General features: G+C 39.2%; 2 protein-coding genes across 6 annotated transcripts in view; one reads left to right on the forward strand and one right to left on the reverse strand.

Moving 5' to 3' along the window:
* Positions 1-8,582, forward strand: part of fgf14 (fibroblast growth factor 14) — a 119,195-nt gene extending 110,613 nt beyond the window's left edge. For all 3 annotated transcript variants that reach the window (XM_085250698.1, XM_085250700.1, XM_085250699.1), the window contains exons 4-5: positions 4,276-4,474; positions 5,157-8,582. In XM_085250698.1, coding sequence (XP_085106824.1) covers positions 4,276-4,474; positions 5,157-5,299 — 342 coding nt within the window. In that variant the 3' untranslated portion in view covers positions 5,300-8,582. The remainder of the gene's footprint in view (positions 1-4,275; positions 4,475-5,156) is intronic.
* Positions 8,583-8,646: 64 nt separating this feature from the next.
* The window catches only part of itgbl1 (integrin, beta-like 1), a 54,586-nt gene continuing 45,046 nt past the window's right edge, over positions 8,647-18,186 (reverse strand). For 2 of the 3 annotated variants that reach the window (XM_085250695.1, XM_085250697.1), the window contains 3 exons: positions 16,079-16,225; positions 12,903-13,016; positions 8,647-9,184 (listed from right to left, as the gene is read on the reverse strand). In XM_085250695.1, the coding sequence (XP_085106821.1) occupies positions 9,096-9,184; positions 12,903-13,016; positions 16,079-16,225 (350 nt within the window). In that variant the 3' untranslated portion in view covers positions 8,647-9,095. Of the gene's footprint in view, positions 9,185-12,902; positions 13,017-16,078; positions 16,249-18,186 lie in introns of those variants that run through there. The other variant, XR_014889084.1, reaches the window with a different exon arrangement.

Genomic DNA, 18,186 nt, shown 5'->3' on the forward strand with positions numbered 1-18,186 from the left:
TTGCTTCTAATCGGCTCAGCAACAGTTTTCTATAGCATGAAAAATCATTTAAACCACTCTTAAAGAACAGTGGTTAGTTTAACGAATGAATTTGTTCTTTTTTTGGTGTTTTATCCAGAAGAAAAATGACAGCCGCCCCTTAAGACAGCATTTTTCCACAATTTGCTGCAAACTCTTGTGTACAGCCAATAAAACCACATTCTTTCACCTCCCTGGCAGTGTGGACTCATCCCCCCTTACTGACAACTTGGACATAATAAGCAGCCATATGACAAACTACTGCTTGCCGCTGACACACGACAAATAATGATGGGGTTGAGCTTGCGCATCATCATCCGGAGAGAATGCTTGTTTGATTTGAACGCGCTCGGGCTCGTGCTCAGGGTTTTGTCATGTAAGGCTCCGTTTTTATTGCTTCAGCCTGCGGTTTGTCTGCCTATCAGTGGATTGTCCTGCTCAGCCTCTGCGGTCTGCTATAAAAGCAGCATTAATAGTTCTGATCCTAATCCCTACATTCACCACTAGAATAGACTGAAGTTAAGTCTCTTGTGTAATGTAATCACTGTCGAGACAGACCAAAGTCAGGGAGCTGAATTTTTCTGACAAATATCTAACCATACCACCCTGACCTCTCTGTACCTCTGAAGACCTGCAATAACGATTTCAATACTTTATATCTGCAACCAACTGTGGACGTTCACAGGAGTTTTGTTTATCTGACATGTCAGCTGACGCTGGTGTTATGCATCATGCGTTTGTGCCTTCCACTCAGAAATGCCCACGAGTCCTCGAGCAAGGATAGAAAGGACACTCAAAATGCAGCCGGATGCTTCTTAGGATCATTATTGTAATCCCGAGTGTCTTTCTGCTCCTTCCTGCTCAGCTCTCCTTTCAGCTGAATAGTGTCTGGAGGATAAGCTCTGACAGGGGTAATTCAGCAAAGCGCTAATTACATGATAATCATGGCATTGTGTGTCCTGTGTTCCAAACTAAGCATTTAGCCCATAAATAATGACCTCTGCTGTTACAGAGAGAGCCCCATCATCCCCAACTATGAAAAATCTGATATTCAAGAGAGGATAACGTTTTTTTCTCTCCAGAGATGGCAAGATTTATTAGGCCACTGCTTTATTCAGGCTGAAATATTTCAGCAACATTTTGATGTATTACCATGAAATGTTGCTGTGAAGAAACCCCATGAGATAAATCCTGCTCAATATTCTTCCGGCTGACTGCCGTGTCTGTTAATAGTGAAAACTGTTCGGAAGAATATTGCGAAGGATTTCCGTGAAAATTCGGTAGAAAGTGTGATACATCTCAAAGAATGAACTCAAGTGACTTGGGTTTCACCTGCATTTTATCTTGCACCACTAGATACATTTGGTCATACTGTGTGAAATACTTCAACATCTAATTGTAAGGCTTCAGTCACACAGGGCTGGAAACCAGTTAACAATTCCCTGAAAACCTTTGGTCATAAGGGAAGCATATCCATTACTCAGCCGGTTGGTTAACTGCTCGATGTCACTCGGTGAAAGTAGTCGCAAAGAGGGTGCGGCACCAAGTTGTGCCTTATTCCTGAAACCACATTTTTCAAAGTGCTCATCTTATACAGTACTTAGAAGATGAATGGTGTCTGTTTCTTGTTTGCATCACACTCCTCACAGTTCTGTGGCCACTTGGCGAGCAGTAGACAAACCTTTGCAGATAAGTCTGTTTCTTTCATTCAAACTATGGGTTAGAGCAGGGGTGGGCAACTCCAGGCCTTGAGGGCCGATGTCCTGCAGGTTTTAGATGTGTCCTTGATCCAACACAGCTGATTCAAATGGTTAAATTACCTCCTCAACATGTCCTGAAGTTCTCCAGAGGCTTGGTAACAAACGAATCATGTGATTCAGGTGTGTTGACCCAGGGTGATATCTAAAACCTGCGGGACACCGGCCCTCGAGGCCTGGAGTTGCCAACCCCTGTGACAATCTAGCAGCCAAATCAATCTCAAGGAGAATTCATGTACAGCACTGTACCTAGTGACAGTCAGCCTCAGCAGACTACGCACCAACTAGTTGGGCAATACACATTTTTCCCCCAGCGACCACTGTAGCCTTGTGTGACTGAGGCTTCAGCAATCAATTTCACAATGACTGCAAGCAGCATCCAGCAACCACTTGCAAGTAGTCAGGGAGTATTCACTTTTACACACAAGAACTAAACTGAAAATCAGTGGCAACAAGTGTTATGGAGTGATATATCCAAACCTAAATTTCTGATTCAAGTCATTGTCAGTACAGTATGTATAGAGTAGGTCAGGAGAGCGGTACAACAATGCATGCAAAACACAGTGAAGGCTCTATCCTGGTTTTAGTCATATTGTGATCATACGCAATACCATCGGGGAAATGCCTGATTGGCAATGGCTTAATTTTTCAGTACGACAATGATCCCAGTGCAGTAAAAGCATGTCTGGATAGGAAAAACACACAACAGAACACTGTCAGTCATGGATTGGCCTCCCCAGAGCCCAGACCACAACGTGCGGGATCACCTTGACAGAGAACAGAACAAAAGACAAAAAACATGCAAAGAGGACTTTTGAATGTCTTTTAAGAAGCCTGGAGAACTATTCCTGAAAACTACTCCAGAGCTTGACTAAGAGAGTTCAAGAGAGTTCAGGCTGTGCAGAAAAATAAATGGGGCCACAACAAGTATTGACTTTCCAGCATTTTAGAATTGTACAAACTCTGCTTTCGCCTAATATATTGTATTTCCGTGTATGGCTGCAGATGTTTTAATAAATTGCTGCAGCTATTTCCCTGATGAAGCGTGAATCAAGACTTTTGCATAGTACTGCACAGAATGTGCAGAAATGACCTTTCTTTTCTTTCCTCCTTCCTTTTGTGTGTGTGTGTGTGTGTGTGTGTGTGTGTGTGTGTGTGTGTGTGTGTGTGTGTGTGTGTGTGTGTGTGTCGGAGAACAGTCCCCAAAGATCCCCTAACCTTTCATGAAGCACCATTGTCAGATCAATATTTTACACTGGTTTATGAAGAAATGCCTGCAACAGGATAATTATTATTAGCATGCTGACACATTGAACAACTGTGAACATAATCACTGTTTTATCTACTGAAGATTAGCATAGAATCAAAGGGGTGCAGAAAAATAGATAAACAGTCATCAAAGACTCGCTTTCATAAAGATGTTTGTGTGTTTAGTTTTACATTGATTAGCATAGAAATTAGTTCGCAGTGGTTAGGTGATGATATTGCATATAACACAACCATTATATTGAAGACTTTACATATTTCTAGCTGAGAAGGTACTCCTTATAGTGATCTCTAAGGAATATTGTCACTGACCCCAGACATTGAGAACCACAGCAGTATGACACTTCCTGTGGTTTTATGAACCAATTCAGTGTGAACAGCTCACAACAGATGTGGTGGATGTCTCCTTTGTACGCTTTGATTAATATACCCCAATGAATGCCTTTATTTTTAGCTTGCTGGGGCAGACAGTGTAAAAAACGTTTTTATTACCCTTCTGGCTGGAGATGAATAGGTAACAGCAGAAAGAGATGTGGTGCCTCTGTCTTCATTTGTCATAGCCAGATTGAGGTGTAAAGGATGAAAGAATCACTTGATTAGCTCTATCATTATCTGAACAAAGTCCAGAATACAGTCATAGACAAATTGCTTAAAGCAGATAGAATATGTGGGGGAAAATGAGCCCCTTTGGATTTTGCCAATTAAAAACATTGAGAAACTAGCGAAGCAAGTCTGGCTTGGCATCTGGGGTGAGGCGTGGTGGTCCTCGGGTCACAGTCTAACAATCTATACTTTCTGCCAGGAACATGAGCTAATTGACTGAACGAGTGCTCTAACATCAGATGTCAAGGTTAAGGCCAAGGAGAGAATGAGAGTTGCATCGTCAGGCTCAGCCTGAATCAGGCATGCTTACACCGACTGAGGCTCTGCAGTGCTCATCCTTTTCAAGACAGGCAGAAGTGTGAAGTTCATGTTAACTAGTTGGGTGGTTTCACATTATTCTGCACAATGTGAGTTTGAAATAAAAATGACACTTGTCCCGGTGACCCGCATTCAACATTAAATATAAATTATGACATCTTTTTTATTCTTACACAATATGAACCATGAATCATTGATTTAAGCCTGCTTTAATGTCTCCCGGTGCAGATTATAGCCTCGTGAAGTATCATTTTCATTTTTTTTCCCTAAGCATTGTTTAAAATCTGTCTCCTCCACTTTTGTCTCTCTGCAGGAACTCTTTACAGCAGAATGCAAGTTCAAAGAGTCGGTGTTCGAGAACTACTATGTGATCTACTCGTCCATGTTGTACAGACAACAGGAATCGGGAAGAGCTTGGTTCTTAGGGCTCAATAAAGAAGGCCAAGCCATGAAAGGGAACCGAGTGAAAAAAACAAAACCAGCTGCTCACTTCCTGCCCAAGCCATTAGAAGGTATGTAGCAGACATACAGAAAAGACGATTATGCATCTAAAACTGACATAATGTGCTTGACAACTGCTGCATCATACTACATGACAAGATTCCATAATACTAATTGTATAACTATGTAACTGTAAAGAATATAGTATATGTTTGATATGCTTTTGTATTTGTGTGCTGATTCATTCTTTTGCTCCTATAAGCATAGAGCATAGGAGGCAGGGCTGTTCTGTAAGTGCAGCATGAAATGTTGATAGTCCAGCAGATGCCACCATCAATCTTGTCAGCCACCAGCCTGATTGCTTCGAATTATTTAAGCAGAGAATCAAGTTGAAGTGTCCTGTCAAGGCACCGTTACAGCTGTAGTGTAGTGGCTGTAAAGTGGGGGATAATGAGACTCCTTTGCAGCTTTGTCAAAAAGTCTTTGTGTTTAGATTGTGTCTTGTGTCTCCATCAGCCCAGATAGATGAAAAAAAAAAAAGTGAGTCAGTGCAAAGCTCTGTTAATCAAAACACAAATTTATTTTCCTTCAGTAAATTGCCTATTGTCTTCAATGTGTGAGAATTTGAGGATTTTTTGTGTTTCTACCACACGTTAGGACTGAAGAACAAGAATAGGGGATAGACGCTGCTTTAGTAATTTTCAATGTGTAAACTCTCTCTGTTTTCTCTCCTTAATTTTTCACCCCTGACAGTTGCCATGTACAGAGAGCCATCTTTGCATGATGTTGGAGAGACAGTGCCCAAGGCAGCAGTACCTCCCAGTAAAAGCACAAGTGAGCCGGCAGTGATGAACGGAGGGAAACCCGTCAGCAAGCCCGACAAACCCACCACATAGCCACGCCAGTGCCTAGTGTATGTGCATGTGTTGGAGGGGAGGAATGCGACGGAGACAGGGCTTTATCCAACTAGACTCCAGACCCTTCTGCAGATCCAGGCGAACCTCCCTTTCTTTCTTCTCTCGCTCCTCCTTTTTCTCCACCTCATTCTCTCAAATTCTCCAGCTGCCTCAGCACAGGCAGATGGATTCCTGAGGTGGCCGACTTCATTCAGCCCAGGAGGGACGTGCGTTTCACAATGACGCTTCTGGTACTTTGCTTGATGATGATTCCCCCTAAAAACCTCCCCCTTGTCTATGATGCCCTGTTGCAGCAGAGTCTGTGTACCTTCAGATCTATTTTCTATACCACAGTTCACCAGCTATGTTCTGGGATAGAGACTGTATAGATAGAGTAACTATTTGGACTGTTGTCCTCTATTTTTTACAAGTGCGTCCCCCTCTCCCTTTATTTCTATCTTTAGTCACACTTTTCTCTTTGTCAAGTAACCTAGAAAACATTTTGCAAGGGGGTTGCGTGATTTTCTAAGAAACACATGAACACAAATGTGGCATAAAAAGCAAAGACATGGGGAAAAGAGTCCAAATTTTCTTCTTGCCTACAATATGCACACACTCTAATAGACAGACACACAAAGTTTGTGTTGAAAATCTGAGATTTTTTTTTTTTTAAAACAGCCAATAAAACACGCTGGAGGCTGGCAGATAGCTCCTGCAATCATAGCTGATGAAGTGCTAATTACCGCCACTGCAATCAATGCGAGGAGCTCCCTACACACATACAAACACACATACACATTTATAAACAGATGTGTGTGTGGGTGGGAGAGCGCTGTAAGGAATGGTGTATACATATCACTATCTAGGTCCCACCAGCGGTTCTGTCCGCCTTCTCTGGTAAATAGAAAATCTGAAGTCTATTTTTCTTTAATCTTATTTCAGAGCGTGGGCTCTAGGAATATCTCTAGGCCTTGTAGGCCTCTGTCCCTCACTCACCGACTTCTTTGGACTATGAGGCAAGGCTTGTGGCTTTGACCCAGATGGTCTATAACTCTAGCACTGGCAGCCACCTTACAGCAGTGTCTACATAAAGCCAGAAAACAACATGGCTGAAAACCAGTAGGTGACATTTACACTGGCTGCATCCCTATTTGGTTCAGCAAGCTAAAGCATGGACAAGGTTAATATTGTGTTCTCTCTTCTTGCAGCAGATATACAAGAGATGGCTTATATTATAACATTTTCACTGTATAAAACTTAGGGAAAATGACTATTAAAAATCATAACTTTTTAAAAGACTAGATATTATTATTATAATGAGAGAATTTGTCTTCTAGCTCAGCATGCAGAGTCCAGTTCTGATCATCTTGGCCTATCACGTGCCTGTTTGGACCTTGATTCCCGGCATGCAAAAACAAGTTCCCAGTCCCCACTGGGCCAAAGGTGCCTCACCCACCCTATACATCCATGTAGACGACACGTAGCATTATTCACTGAAAAAAACACACTCAGATGTATCCATTCTGAAATGACCAAAGTCTTTTTTTCATCCCAAGAAGAACTGATTCTTAAAAAAAAAAAAAAAAAAAACAGAAAGAAAGAAAACAAATCTCGATTCTCTTTCTGATTCAATTCACGGAAGCTTTCACTGTGATAGCATTTGTTCTGTCCAGAATAATCAACTCTGCTCAGATCCACAAAGGTCTTGACTGATGTCACTTTGGAAAAGTACATATACCTTGAATAATCACATGCATGTATTTTCTACAAGGAGTAAGGTATGGGCATTGTTCTTCACTATGTGCAAATGGATGAGCACTGAAGTTCAGTGTAGGAGTTGAACAGGCATGTATCACGGCTGCGGCACACTCACCGCACTTTGTTTTGCATTTTCATCATGACTGTTAGCAGTTTATCAAAGCTCTGTGTGATCAGTGTATTTATGTCCGTCTTGCTTTACTGGTTTTTCTTTTCCTAATAGTTTAGTTAAGTAAGATTTAGAACATTAAGTAGATCGTTGCTGCCGTATGCTGCTAAAAGTGCAACTATATTAAGAACTTGATTTGGTAAATATCCTTTTTCTGAGTTTATTGGGATTATACATGGCCATTTCTTATTACAACACATCAAAGCACATCACATAGATATCAATATTTGTCTGTACAAAGCTGTTAATCCTAAAAATGGTGTCATATACACACACACAGGAGCTGGAAACCACTGTCATCCTCCGCTCTTACAAAACTCTACATGCTGGGCTGGTGACTGCCCCAGCCCTGCAGCCCAGTTAACTGGCTCCTTCAAGGCTGGCTTTATTTTTGTAAATGACCAGTGTGTACAAGTACATCTGTTTGGATTGCTGTAGCCGCCATTTGTTTTGTTCGTCCTCATCTCTCTCGTATACGGGTTGTGTGTCGATTTCGTCTCCAGATCCCAATCGCGTTTTTGCTTTGTTACCCCCATTTGTTCAAATGTGTTACGAGAATATCCTAGCTTCTGTTTTCGAACCTCTTATTTTGTATGTTGTCCCATCTGCATCTGTTGCATGGGGAGAGGATGGCATTGATGAACTGCATGTAGTAGGCTATGTCAATCAAGAACTGTTGGTATGTACCGCTAATTTTACATATATGCAACGAGTTTGTCTACACTATACAGTTTGTGTTTGTTGTATACACATTATACAACATATTGAATAAAAAATATTTATATAAAGGTATACTGTAAAGTCAGTAACATACTTAATGCAATATAGTGTGCAGTATATTATTGCACCTGTCATTTTTCGGGGACAAAGAAAACAGAGGGGATTGGCTAGTTTAAGCATGAAAAAGGCCAAAGTAGAATTTACATTAAATTTCCTTTGTGACTTCTTATCGGTCCTTTTTTCAAGTGGTGACTGAGCTCTTGTGTCAGTGCAGCTCTCATCCCCTGATACCGCCATTTGAAGTGACATGGACATCCAGCATGCCACAACTGAACTATTTATTCCCTTCTCTTTGTTTCTTCCACTTAGAATTTAACCACTACTAAGACAGTAAAGGTTTCAGGGCAGACTGTTTGTTTGACGGAGGAGAGTAGGCACTAATAAAATGATTTATTTTCGAATATATCTCTCTCTATATATACCATTGCAAGTATGCCCATTGGAGTTATGTCATGTTATAACAAATTTGTAACCATGTATGATTAAGGTCTTTGCATTGTTTTCCATGCAAAATGTTGTGTCATGCGGCACATTTAATGTTTTATTATGAAAAAGAAATAAAAAACCTCAGCGTAACCTATGCCTCGAGCTTTCGAGTAAACTTTCAGTCCAGTGTGGGAAGGGCAGACCATTTACCAGTAAAAACAGACCACAGTATCAAACATATTACTACAAAGTCATCTTAATGATACATTTTATCCTCTCTCCAGCATTTGAAACTGTCATGTACTTGCATCCTATTATATATAGCCATTTGAAATATGTAAGCATTCCTACAATATCCAAAAAAAAAAGCTGCTTTGAAAACATAAATGTTTACATTGTAATATGATTTAAGCACAGAGCTATGGCTGTTTCTTTTCATCTACAAAACCCAGTTTTAAAAGGATAGTTTGTAACCAGTACAATAAAACAATGAATGCTGTTTGTGAAATGCAGAGCTACGTCCATGTTTAGTCTTCCTTTCTCCTCCCCGTGGTTTCGATAACTTGGCGTTTCACCAGCTTGGTCGTGACTCGTGGTGCTCCTGGTCACACTGGGCAGCCAGGTCTCAATTCTCTGAACCCAGTGTCCTGTTCTCTGTTGGCCTCAGTATTCTTCTCCCACCCAGATTTCACAAGCATTCCCGTTCCAGCCGTCCCAGCACTCGCAGTTGCCACAGTTGCACAACCCATTCCCTGTGAGATGTGAGAAGAAAAGCTGTGAATTAAAAGAGCTGTGCCATCATGCCTGACCTTTAACAAGGTTCCTCTTTTCACACTCCTTGCTTCCCTGGGTGCAGCTCTCTGATAGGGGATGGAGACCAATGACATTGCTCGGGACAGTCTGTGGTTTTCCACTGCTTCTGCCTTAACAGCAGGAGAAACATGGAGTTTAATTACTTTTCGATATTAATTTATTCGTGTTTTGTTTTTACAACATTTGGACAAAGCTCAAACATCTCTATATATCTGACCAGATCCTGTAGTAGGAACACAAAGAAAATGAAAACGAAATAGGATCATAATATTACCAGAAGTCTGACTAACAGAGAAGTTAAGTCACCAACCCATTCACACTGGTTGTTTTAGGACTGATAAATAGTCAAGACATATAGTTTTTTCTTCTTTATCTCTAAAGAGGGCCAAAGTGGCATAACATGCTACTGTAGGAATTATATCGCTACAGTATATACCCCACACCTCCCCATAAGCTTCCGGAGCTGTCAGTCAGAGGTGCTGGGGTTAGGAAGAGGGCTCCTGCTGGTCTCCTGTCACACGGTTGAAAAGATACATCTACCACCAAATATCTCTGTGGGAGAGGAGGGAGGAGTGTAAGCCAACAAGGAAGTAGTTGAGAAAAGAAGCAGGAAAGCGATACAAGGAAAGAAGCAATTACAAAGACAAGACCAGAGTTATTTCATGCTCCTAGACTAGAACTGTAATTTCTCAGTTTTTTTTTTTTGCTTTACTGCCTTGTCCATGGGCTTCAGTCCTAAACTCATTTGTTCCCAAAGAAATAAACATTTAAAAAACAATCATAAAAAAATTAAAAGTTAAATATTTTCCTATAAGAGAGCTGAAAATTGGGGGGGGGGGAATAGTTAAAAGGATTAAATACTGCATTTGTTGGCTGACCACTTCCATTTATAGATTTATAACATTTTGGGCGAATATTTACTGTACAGTATTTACAGAGTATTTTCTTAGTACAATCTGTAAATGGTTATTTTTTTAGAGTTGGTCTTACAGTCCTGTGAGGTTTTACTATGATGGTAGGTCTGAAAGTCATGGTCAGTGAAACCTCTGCTTTGACCTCGAGGTCTCTGCATAGGCGACGTCTATTTAAGTGTCTGGAAGCCTCAAGAAGCAGCCAGACTTTCAGGCTCCTTTTCATCTAATTTGAAGATAGTCAAGGATCTCGCTGTTCCAATATGTGAAAGAAGAGTAAGCACAAAAAAAGTCAGTATAAAAAGAAAAAAAAACTTTCTGAACTTCAGACGTGGATGATCACATCTGCTCACCTCTTCCTGAATTTCAAGATGTAGCTAAAATAAACACATCTATATTTTGTACTTTGTATCTGTCTCCTGAAGGATTTATTGCTGCACAGGTGAAATTTCCATGATTTACTATTGATCTGGATGTTTTATAGGAGTTTTAGAATATTGAACAACATCTCTCTATGTATACATATAAGTGCCAGATTAAGATTTATTATTGGTTCATGCTCTCCTCAACAAAAACATCCACAGTTCTTCGTTTATTCGGAATTTACTTAAACCAATTTTTTCCCGACTCACAAACATTTCACATGATTAAACAGCTCTCATGAATACCGTAAACTCAAACCTCTTCTTCATTTTATTTTCATCCCACTGACAAAACACAAATTGAAAAAATTGTACATGGTGAGAAAATGTTGTCATTTATTTTGGTTTTTTTGTTTCACATATTTACCTGTGTAGCAGGCGACCCGACAGACATTTTTGTCTCTCTTCTAATACGATTGCTGAAATTATCATATGCAGTGCATGAAATTAGCCAGCAAGCATTGCTAATATGCTAAATTTTCCACATCACTCATCAGTTGTATGTGTAATGAGAATCCACAGCACTGAAAGATCCATGAAATCTCTGGATGCAAAGTAATTTATTGGCTAACTTTTGTCAAACATTTTTAATCTTTACAAAATGGCAAGAAATGACTCAATCACTGCTGTCTGAAAAAAAAAACCCCACAGCCACAGCAACTCTTTTATCCAAATATTAAATCCCTTTCTGGAATTGCCTTTCCATGTAAAACACTATTCCAATAAAATAACTTCCAAGGATATGGTTACTTTCACATTTATACTGCAGTCAGTAATGGTAGTCAGGCACATTTGCCAGATGCTCTAATGCATTTTCTTAGTTTGCTCCCTGTGTTTAAGCAATGCCGATCTGCATTTGGAAACACTGATGCTCATTTGAATGACATTAAGGCTGACATTTGGACTCTTAAAGTCATGATGAGAAGCACTTGTGAAGCTATTCAGATTCTGACAGGCCCCCAGGGCAAAAATAATTAGATGTGTAGTAAACTTTCCACAGTCAGTGATGAGAATAAAGCTCCTGTGGATAAACAGCCATATGGCATATAGGTATGCAGTTGTTTATGGTTGTCAGGCACACAACCACAGCCATTAACATTAATACAAAATGAGTAATACAAAAACAACAACAATAAACAGTGTACAAAATGTTTAAAAGCGCTCATTATGGATTTCAGTTACGCAAATCTTACAAACTTCCGACATAATTTAGTTATGTTAGTCATGGTTTTGTCAGTTATGATTAGCTGTTTTAACTATTCATCCGTTACATGTAGTGCATTTAACAGCTAATCACTGCTTAACTAGCTATTAAGTGTTTAGATTTAATATAAGCTAACAGTTTTAACTGCTATGATAGTTGTTTTGTGATCAGTTTTACTGTTTCTATAAAAACAGCTGCCAAACAAGCCCACACCCCATCTCTGGTTCACTGGGATTGTTACTCATGAAAGTAATTTGATTTTAACACGCGGCTCCCTCTTTCTGCTAAGGTGTCGCTCTTCAATAAAATTCTGCTCCAGTATTTTCTTTTAGAAAACCCCTAAAACACCTTTTAGGGGTGTTTTAGGGGTGGTCACTGGTGGTGGTCAGAGGGCCCGGTGGCGCCTGTGTCCGGCAGCCTCGCCTCTGTCAGTGCGCCCCAGGGCAGCTGTGGCTACAATGTAGCTTGCCATCGCCAGTGTGTGAATGTGTGTGTGAATGGGTGAATGACTGAATGTAGTGTAAAGCGCTTTGGGGTCCTATGGACTAGAAAAGCGCTATACAAATGCAGGCCAGTTACCATTTTCAAAAACAAATGTTTAGAAGCAAGGCCATTAAAATGGCTTTGATTTAACTCGAAACCTTTTTCGTCCTTAGTAAGGGCCAAGCTTTGAAAATGTAAATTAGCCCCTGCTTCTCCCAGCATCTCTGCATCTTGAGCACACCTGCCCACCTTCCACTCTATTCAAACATCATAAAACTACTCTCCATTAGATAGAGGCAAGTTGCACATTTAAATTAATTCAGCCACACACATTTAAAACATAAATTGGTTTTGAAGAAGAGCAAATTATACAGTAACCCCAACAATGTAGCGTGCTGATCTCCCTTTTCAGTGTTAGAAATACTAATGTAATAAAAACATAAACCTTCAGCTTGACTATTCTCATGGAAATAAAACATCTGGCAGTCTCTGGGGCACTTCAGTCCAAAGGTGGAAATGCTCAGCTGTGACTTTGACTTTTATATTATCCACTATCTTCTAGTATTTACCATTTTTACTTATTCTGATTGTATCGACTATATTCGATTGATTGTCTCTCTTTTTTTGATTTCATTACCTGTGCAGATGATCCCGTCGTGCTTATCACACTCTCGGTCGTCACACTCACAGTACTCTCCGGACACCCACCAGTCTTGGGGATTGCAGATACACTTACCACAATGACAGGAACCTGTAATACACACATGCAGACCACACACACACACACGAGCATACACATTGTATATTAACTGTATATTAACATCATTTTTTTTCATTTCAGCTGGGATTTTGGCAGTGTATATTCGTTATTTGCTGTAAATTACTTATTTTGCACAGAAGAAAATACTGGGCTGAGTGAATATGACATGTATTCTGGGGAAATGGACACTAATATGCTTTCACCACCAGGACACCAATCCACCCACACTTTAAACTTCCTGTCATGCCCATCAGTGTCTATTCTTCTCTCTATCATTCTCTCTCTCACTCACTCTTAAGGGCAGCAGCAGGATAATAAAGTATTAAAGACTGGTAGAGAGAAACAAATCTACTGTTGTCCACTTTATTTTTCCTAAGCTCACACCCAGAGGTCCAGCAACTATGGTTTCAATCCCCCCAGTTTGTATCCACATTCAGTGGGTTGCAGGAAAACCACTATGAAAGATGGGAGCAGATGAAGTAAGAAGAAGGAGAGAAAGTGAAATGGTGAAACAACAGGAGGAGGCGAGGAAAGGTAGCTCTTGTGCCTCGGTGTAGCGGCGCATGGAGAATGAACATGCTCGTCTTCATTTTCACACCATCCTCGGCTTTGCAGGGCTGGACTCAGAGCAGCAGGTCTATTTCTGTGGATTCACTGCTATGCAACAGAGAAAAAAATCCTGCTGCGTGGTGTCATTTGCCACCTAATGATACATACAATGTAGTGACAATGCGCAGTGTAAAGAAGTCGACAGCTGCTCCTGCTGCAACTAATGATCAGTTTATTTACTGTCAATTAAAATTTCTATACCTCCAAAATTTAGTCTATAAATATCAGACAATAATTTAAGTACTCTAAATACAACTATATCAAGAGATTAAGCAAAATAGTACAACAGTGAAATCAAAATCTTCCTTTTGATCACAATACATGATGTGAACAAGAACATTTTTGTTAATTTTCTATTACCCACCTTAATTAAATACGCTCAGCTGCCTGAGATTGAATTATTTGACTATAATGCTGCACGATAAAAGTTTGCCAAATAAAAGTCTAAGTATCTAAACCACAGACTACATGATAAAAATGTTTCAGTGTAAATGTAAATCTTCTAAGTAACATCATCTTCTAGTATTATCTGAATTAGCCTAATTTCACTGATCAGGACATAACTGCTTGCACTGAATCGCCAATCAAGTCTGATACTCTGATTATCTCCAATAGATTGAGACAATCTCTCCCTTTTAGTATTTCCTTGAACTATTCCTTGCTTTCCTTGAGTTTAGCTGCCTTTTTAGATGAATTTTTCAGACTGCTAATAAGCTTCTTTATTATTCCTAGAAGGGATAAAGGAAACATACTTAACATTATAAAATACCTTAACCCTGGCTTAGGTGAGGAGCCTCTGTATTCACTGTCCTTTCATGTAAATCCTATGTGGTCATCCATAGTGAATTGAGGCCTTGAGTTGTTCCTATCAAACCACAACTTATCCTCAGAATACAAATGTATCAGTTTTTGGCTGAACTTCCTATTATAGCTTGGTAATAAGAAAATTATTGTTAAAAATTATTAGGATAAGTAAAATGTAAATAATACACAAGCAATACTTTGTACTGTGTCAACAGTGGTTGTGGCTCAGTAATATTACATTCAAATATATGATTTGGGGGGGGGGGGGGGGGGGCAATAGTGTTAATATTATGTTTATTGCTGAAGCATACTACTTGGAAAAATGTGTGGTAGTTTCTAATTAATACCACGTTAACAAGCTAATAAAAACAAGCTTTAAGAAATGTGATGATTTCTGTGTAATAACCAGGAATCAGCCCTGCACAATTCAGATATATTATACTACTATACGACTGTATAGTTTCATAGGTATACTATACATAAGGCTATGAACTCTATATTTTTGGTGTCCACGCCGGTGGAAACCCAAACAAAAAATGCATTAAGAGGCTCTCATGTCTGTGTCTCAATCTTGCAGCCCATGTCACCTCTACTTGCGGCCCGCATAATGACATGAAGAAATATTTAAAAAAATTATTCACAAAAATGATTTAATATGAAGGCAATAGGCAGAGTGTTACAGGCATAGCCCTAAAGAATGTAGCCTCATGGGCAGTGTAGTCCGTGCTGCAGGGAGAATGGACTGCTATACCCGTTATGTGTCTGTCTGTAAGCATGAGGGAAGGAGAAAAAAAGAGTCGAAAAGCAAGAGATGTCACCGACCAGAAACGGGAGATGGAAGCATGTAAATATATATATACAAAGTTGACCCAGACAACAAAGTAAAGCTAGTTTTCTGTATGAGATCGCTTCAAAAAGTGCAGCCTTACCTAATGTCCACCCTACTCTTACTCATTTATATTAAGATTTAAAAATCTAGTTGGTATGGCAAATAACCTTTAGTAATAGTAATAAATCACACAGCAATAGGACATTCATGTAGTTGTAAAAAGCATGATAATATATTAAGTAATCCAAAGTATTCAGAATACGTTACTCTCATTGAGTAACGTAACGGAATATGTTACAAAATACATTTTGGGGCATGTATTCTGTAATCTGTAGTGAAATACATTTTAAAAGTAACCTTCCCAACACTGCATATTTATGCATTTCAACTGTTTGAATGATATGTGCATTTGAAAACAATGGGAATGGGAAATAGGTTTCTGAATTTCTAAGATTTTTAGAAAAAATATGTGGTTATACTTTTGTTGCATTGCTCTTTTATGTGTGGAATATGATCAGCTTTCAGTGGATGTTCATTATATTAGCATACTATTATTGCTATTCCAGCTAGTTTACATTGATATTGAATCCAGTATTCCACATCATATTCATACTTATGACCTATAATCTTTAAAACATAAATAAATGTACATTTTGTGTTTTTGTACTATTTGACATGTGTGTATTTACCAAACTTTTTTTTTTTTTTAATCAAACGGGCCATGAAAATGTTCTTCTCAGTTGAAATTCAAATATTAACTTTTAGAAATGTTTTTCCCAAACACCACCGAACAAAAGGAAATACTGCTCACCTTTTCCACTGCATATAACACCATCAGAAGTCTCACAAAGCTCCTTGCTCTGGGCATCGCTCATATCACAAGACCTGGGGAACTGGCAAAGCTTCCCAAACCAGCCCTCCTCACAGATGCACCGTCCACATGAACAGTAACCGTGACCTGGCGGTGGAGGGCAGAAGGGCCTTCGTTTAAAAGGAGACAGAATATGGAGCATGGCCATGAGAAAACACTGCAAATACAAGAAAAATTTAAAAAAAAAAAAAAAAAGAGTAAAGCTTTCACTAGCAGCAAAAGTTGAGAGAAATGCCACAGGAGAGTAAAAAAAACAGCAATAAAGAACATAAATACTGGAAGTTGACAGTGCAGACATCGAACCTTGACACTAATAGGCAGTACAAGGAGGCAGAGCTACAGGAAGATGAGAGAGAGACGCAGCAAGCTTATTGTATTTCCCCTGGGGACATGAAAGGAACTGTCATCACTGGTCTTGTCCTGTCCTTAATGAATCTCCAGTGCTTCAGAGAGAGATGAAAAACAAGAAATGGCAATGGCAGACGAAAACACACAAATATTTTCACCCACACATAAAATCAGGGAAATGCATGATAATTGACTGAAGGAGGCAACTGCTCCCGGGATGTCTAAATAGCTGTTAGCATCAGTGTGGTTTTGACAGCCACTATAACAATTATGTCTCCCACCTCCAACAGAAGTCTTGCATCACTCACACCATGCTTATGTTTAAATAAACGCAGTGCAGACCCAGTTGCATCATTGACTGAGTCCTTTGTGTTCACATCTGGCAACAGATGCCAGGTGGTTACCAGAACACCCTTACCTTGCTCCAAATTGTTTAATGTAGAGGTACACAGGAGTGATCCAATCCACAGCTATTTGCTTCAAAATTTCTTTCTTTTTATTGTTTTAACTAAAATCCTACAGAAAGGGAACCATTAAGAAAGGAGCTGCTCTTAAGAGTTGTTAAACCACAATAGCAAAATAACAAAATAAAATACATTTATTTAAAAAAATGGCAATGAAAGACAAAACACACACAACACCAGGGACATGTAACTGGTTAAGGGAAGCAACTGAGTCCTTGGATGTTTAAATAGTTGTTTGCATCAGTCAATCAAACAGGTTGTTTTCAGATTTTTTCAGATTCAACACCACAAAAGTTAAACGGTCAAGACTCCTATGCATATGTAAACAAACACAACCAAACTTAGTTAAATGGTTAATTTCACTGAATTTGAACGATTTTCAAGGCACAGGTTTAATTTTTGTTTTGTTTTTAAAACCAGCACATTTCAGTCAATATTTATTTATTTTAATTCTGGTATTTTTTATCATTATTTTTCAGTATTATTTTGTTTTTATTATTATTATTTTTGCAGGAACAGCTTTTTACTATAAAATTCAATATTATGTGATAAATACACAAAATAAGCCGTATCCCCTTTTTAAAAATGTTTTGAAATATTTACTATTCAATTTTTAATAAATACCCATACATTATAATAGAATAATATTCCTTAGTGTTTTATTATTTTTCTTCAGGGAGCTTGGTTCAGATGCAATATTTCTTCATTTGTTTCCAGAAACTGAGAAGTTCATTTCTACTTACTCTAAAGCCAAAGTTTCTCTGAGCAAATGGGTGAAAAAGAAAGCCATGCACGAAAGGCTCAATCAGACAGCTTGGGAGAGTGGTTAATTGCTTTAAAGGAGCAGAAATCTAGCCCTCATTCAATTAGTTTGCGCCTGCCGATCACAAAACTCAAACAAGTGCAGCTGCCTTCACTTAGTACTTAGATATGCTTTTAATGGAGCATGCATCGCATTTCAGCATTTTGTTAACTTGGTATCAAACCCAGCAGATCTGTGCTACTCGCAGAAAGAATCTGACAGAGGTTTAGAGTTCAGTGCCACAAAGGGAAGAAAAGAAATGGAGCTGTGTGAGTACAGGGAGGAAGAGAAGAAACTAGTAAGAGAGAGCAAAAGATCTAAGCTGCCTTCTGTTTAAAAGCTGTTACCACACAGCAAGAATCTCTTTTGAGTCTATTTTAAACTGAACAATGAGAACAAGGTTTATCCTGATCCAATAGGGTGGGTGTTTGTAT

This window comes from Mchenga conophoros, linkage group LG16, assembly GCF_057382185.1.
Source record: "Mchenga conophoros isolate Kocher_MC1m ecotype Shallow Benthic linkage group LG16, M_conophoros_male_GT1.1, whole genome shotgun sequence".
Classification (NCBI taxonomy): domain Eukaryota; kingdom Metazoa; phylum Chordata; class Actinopteri; order Cichliformes; family Cichlidae; genus Mchenga; species Mchenga conophoros.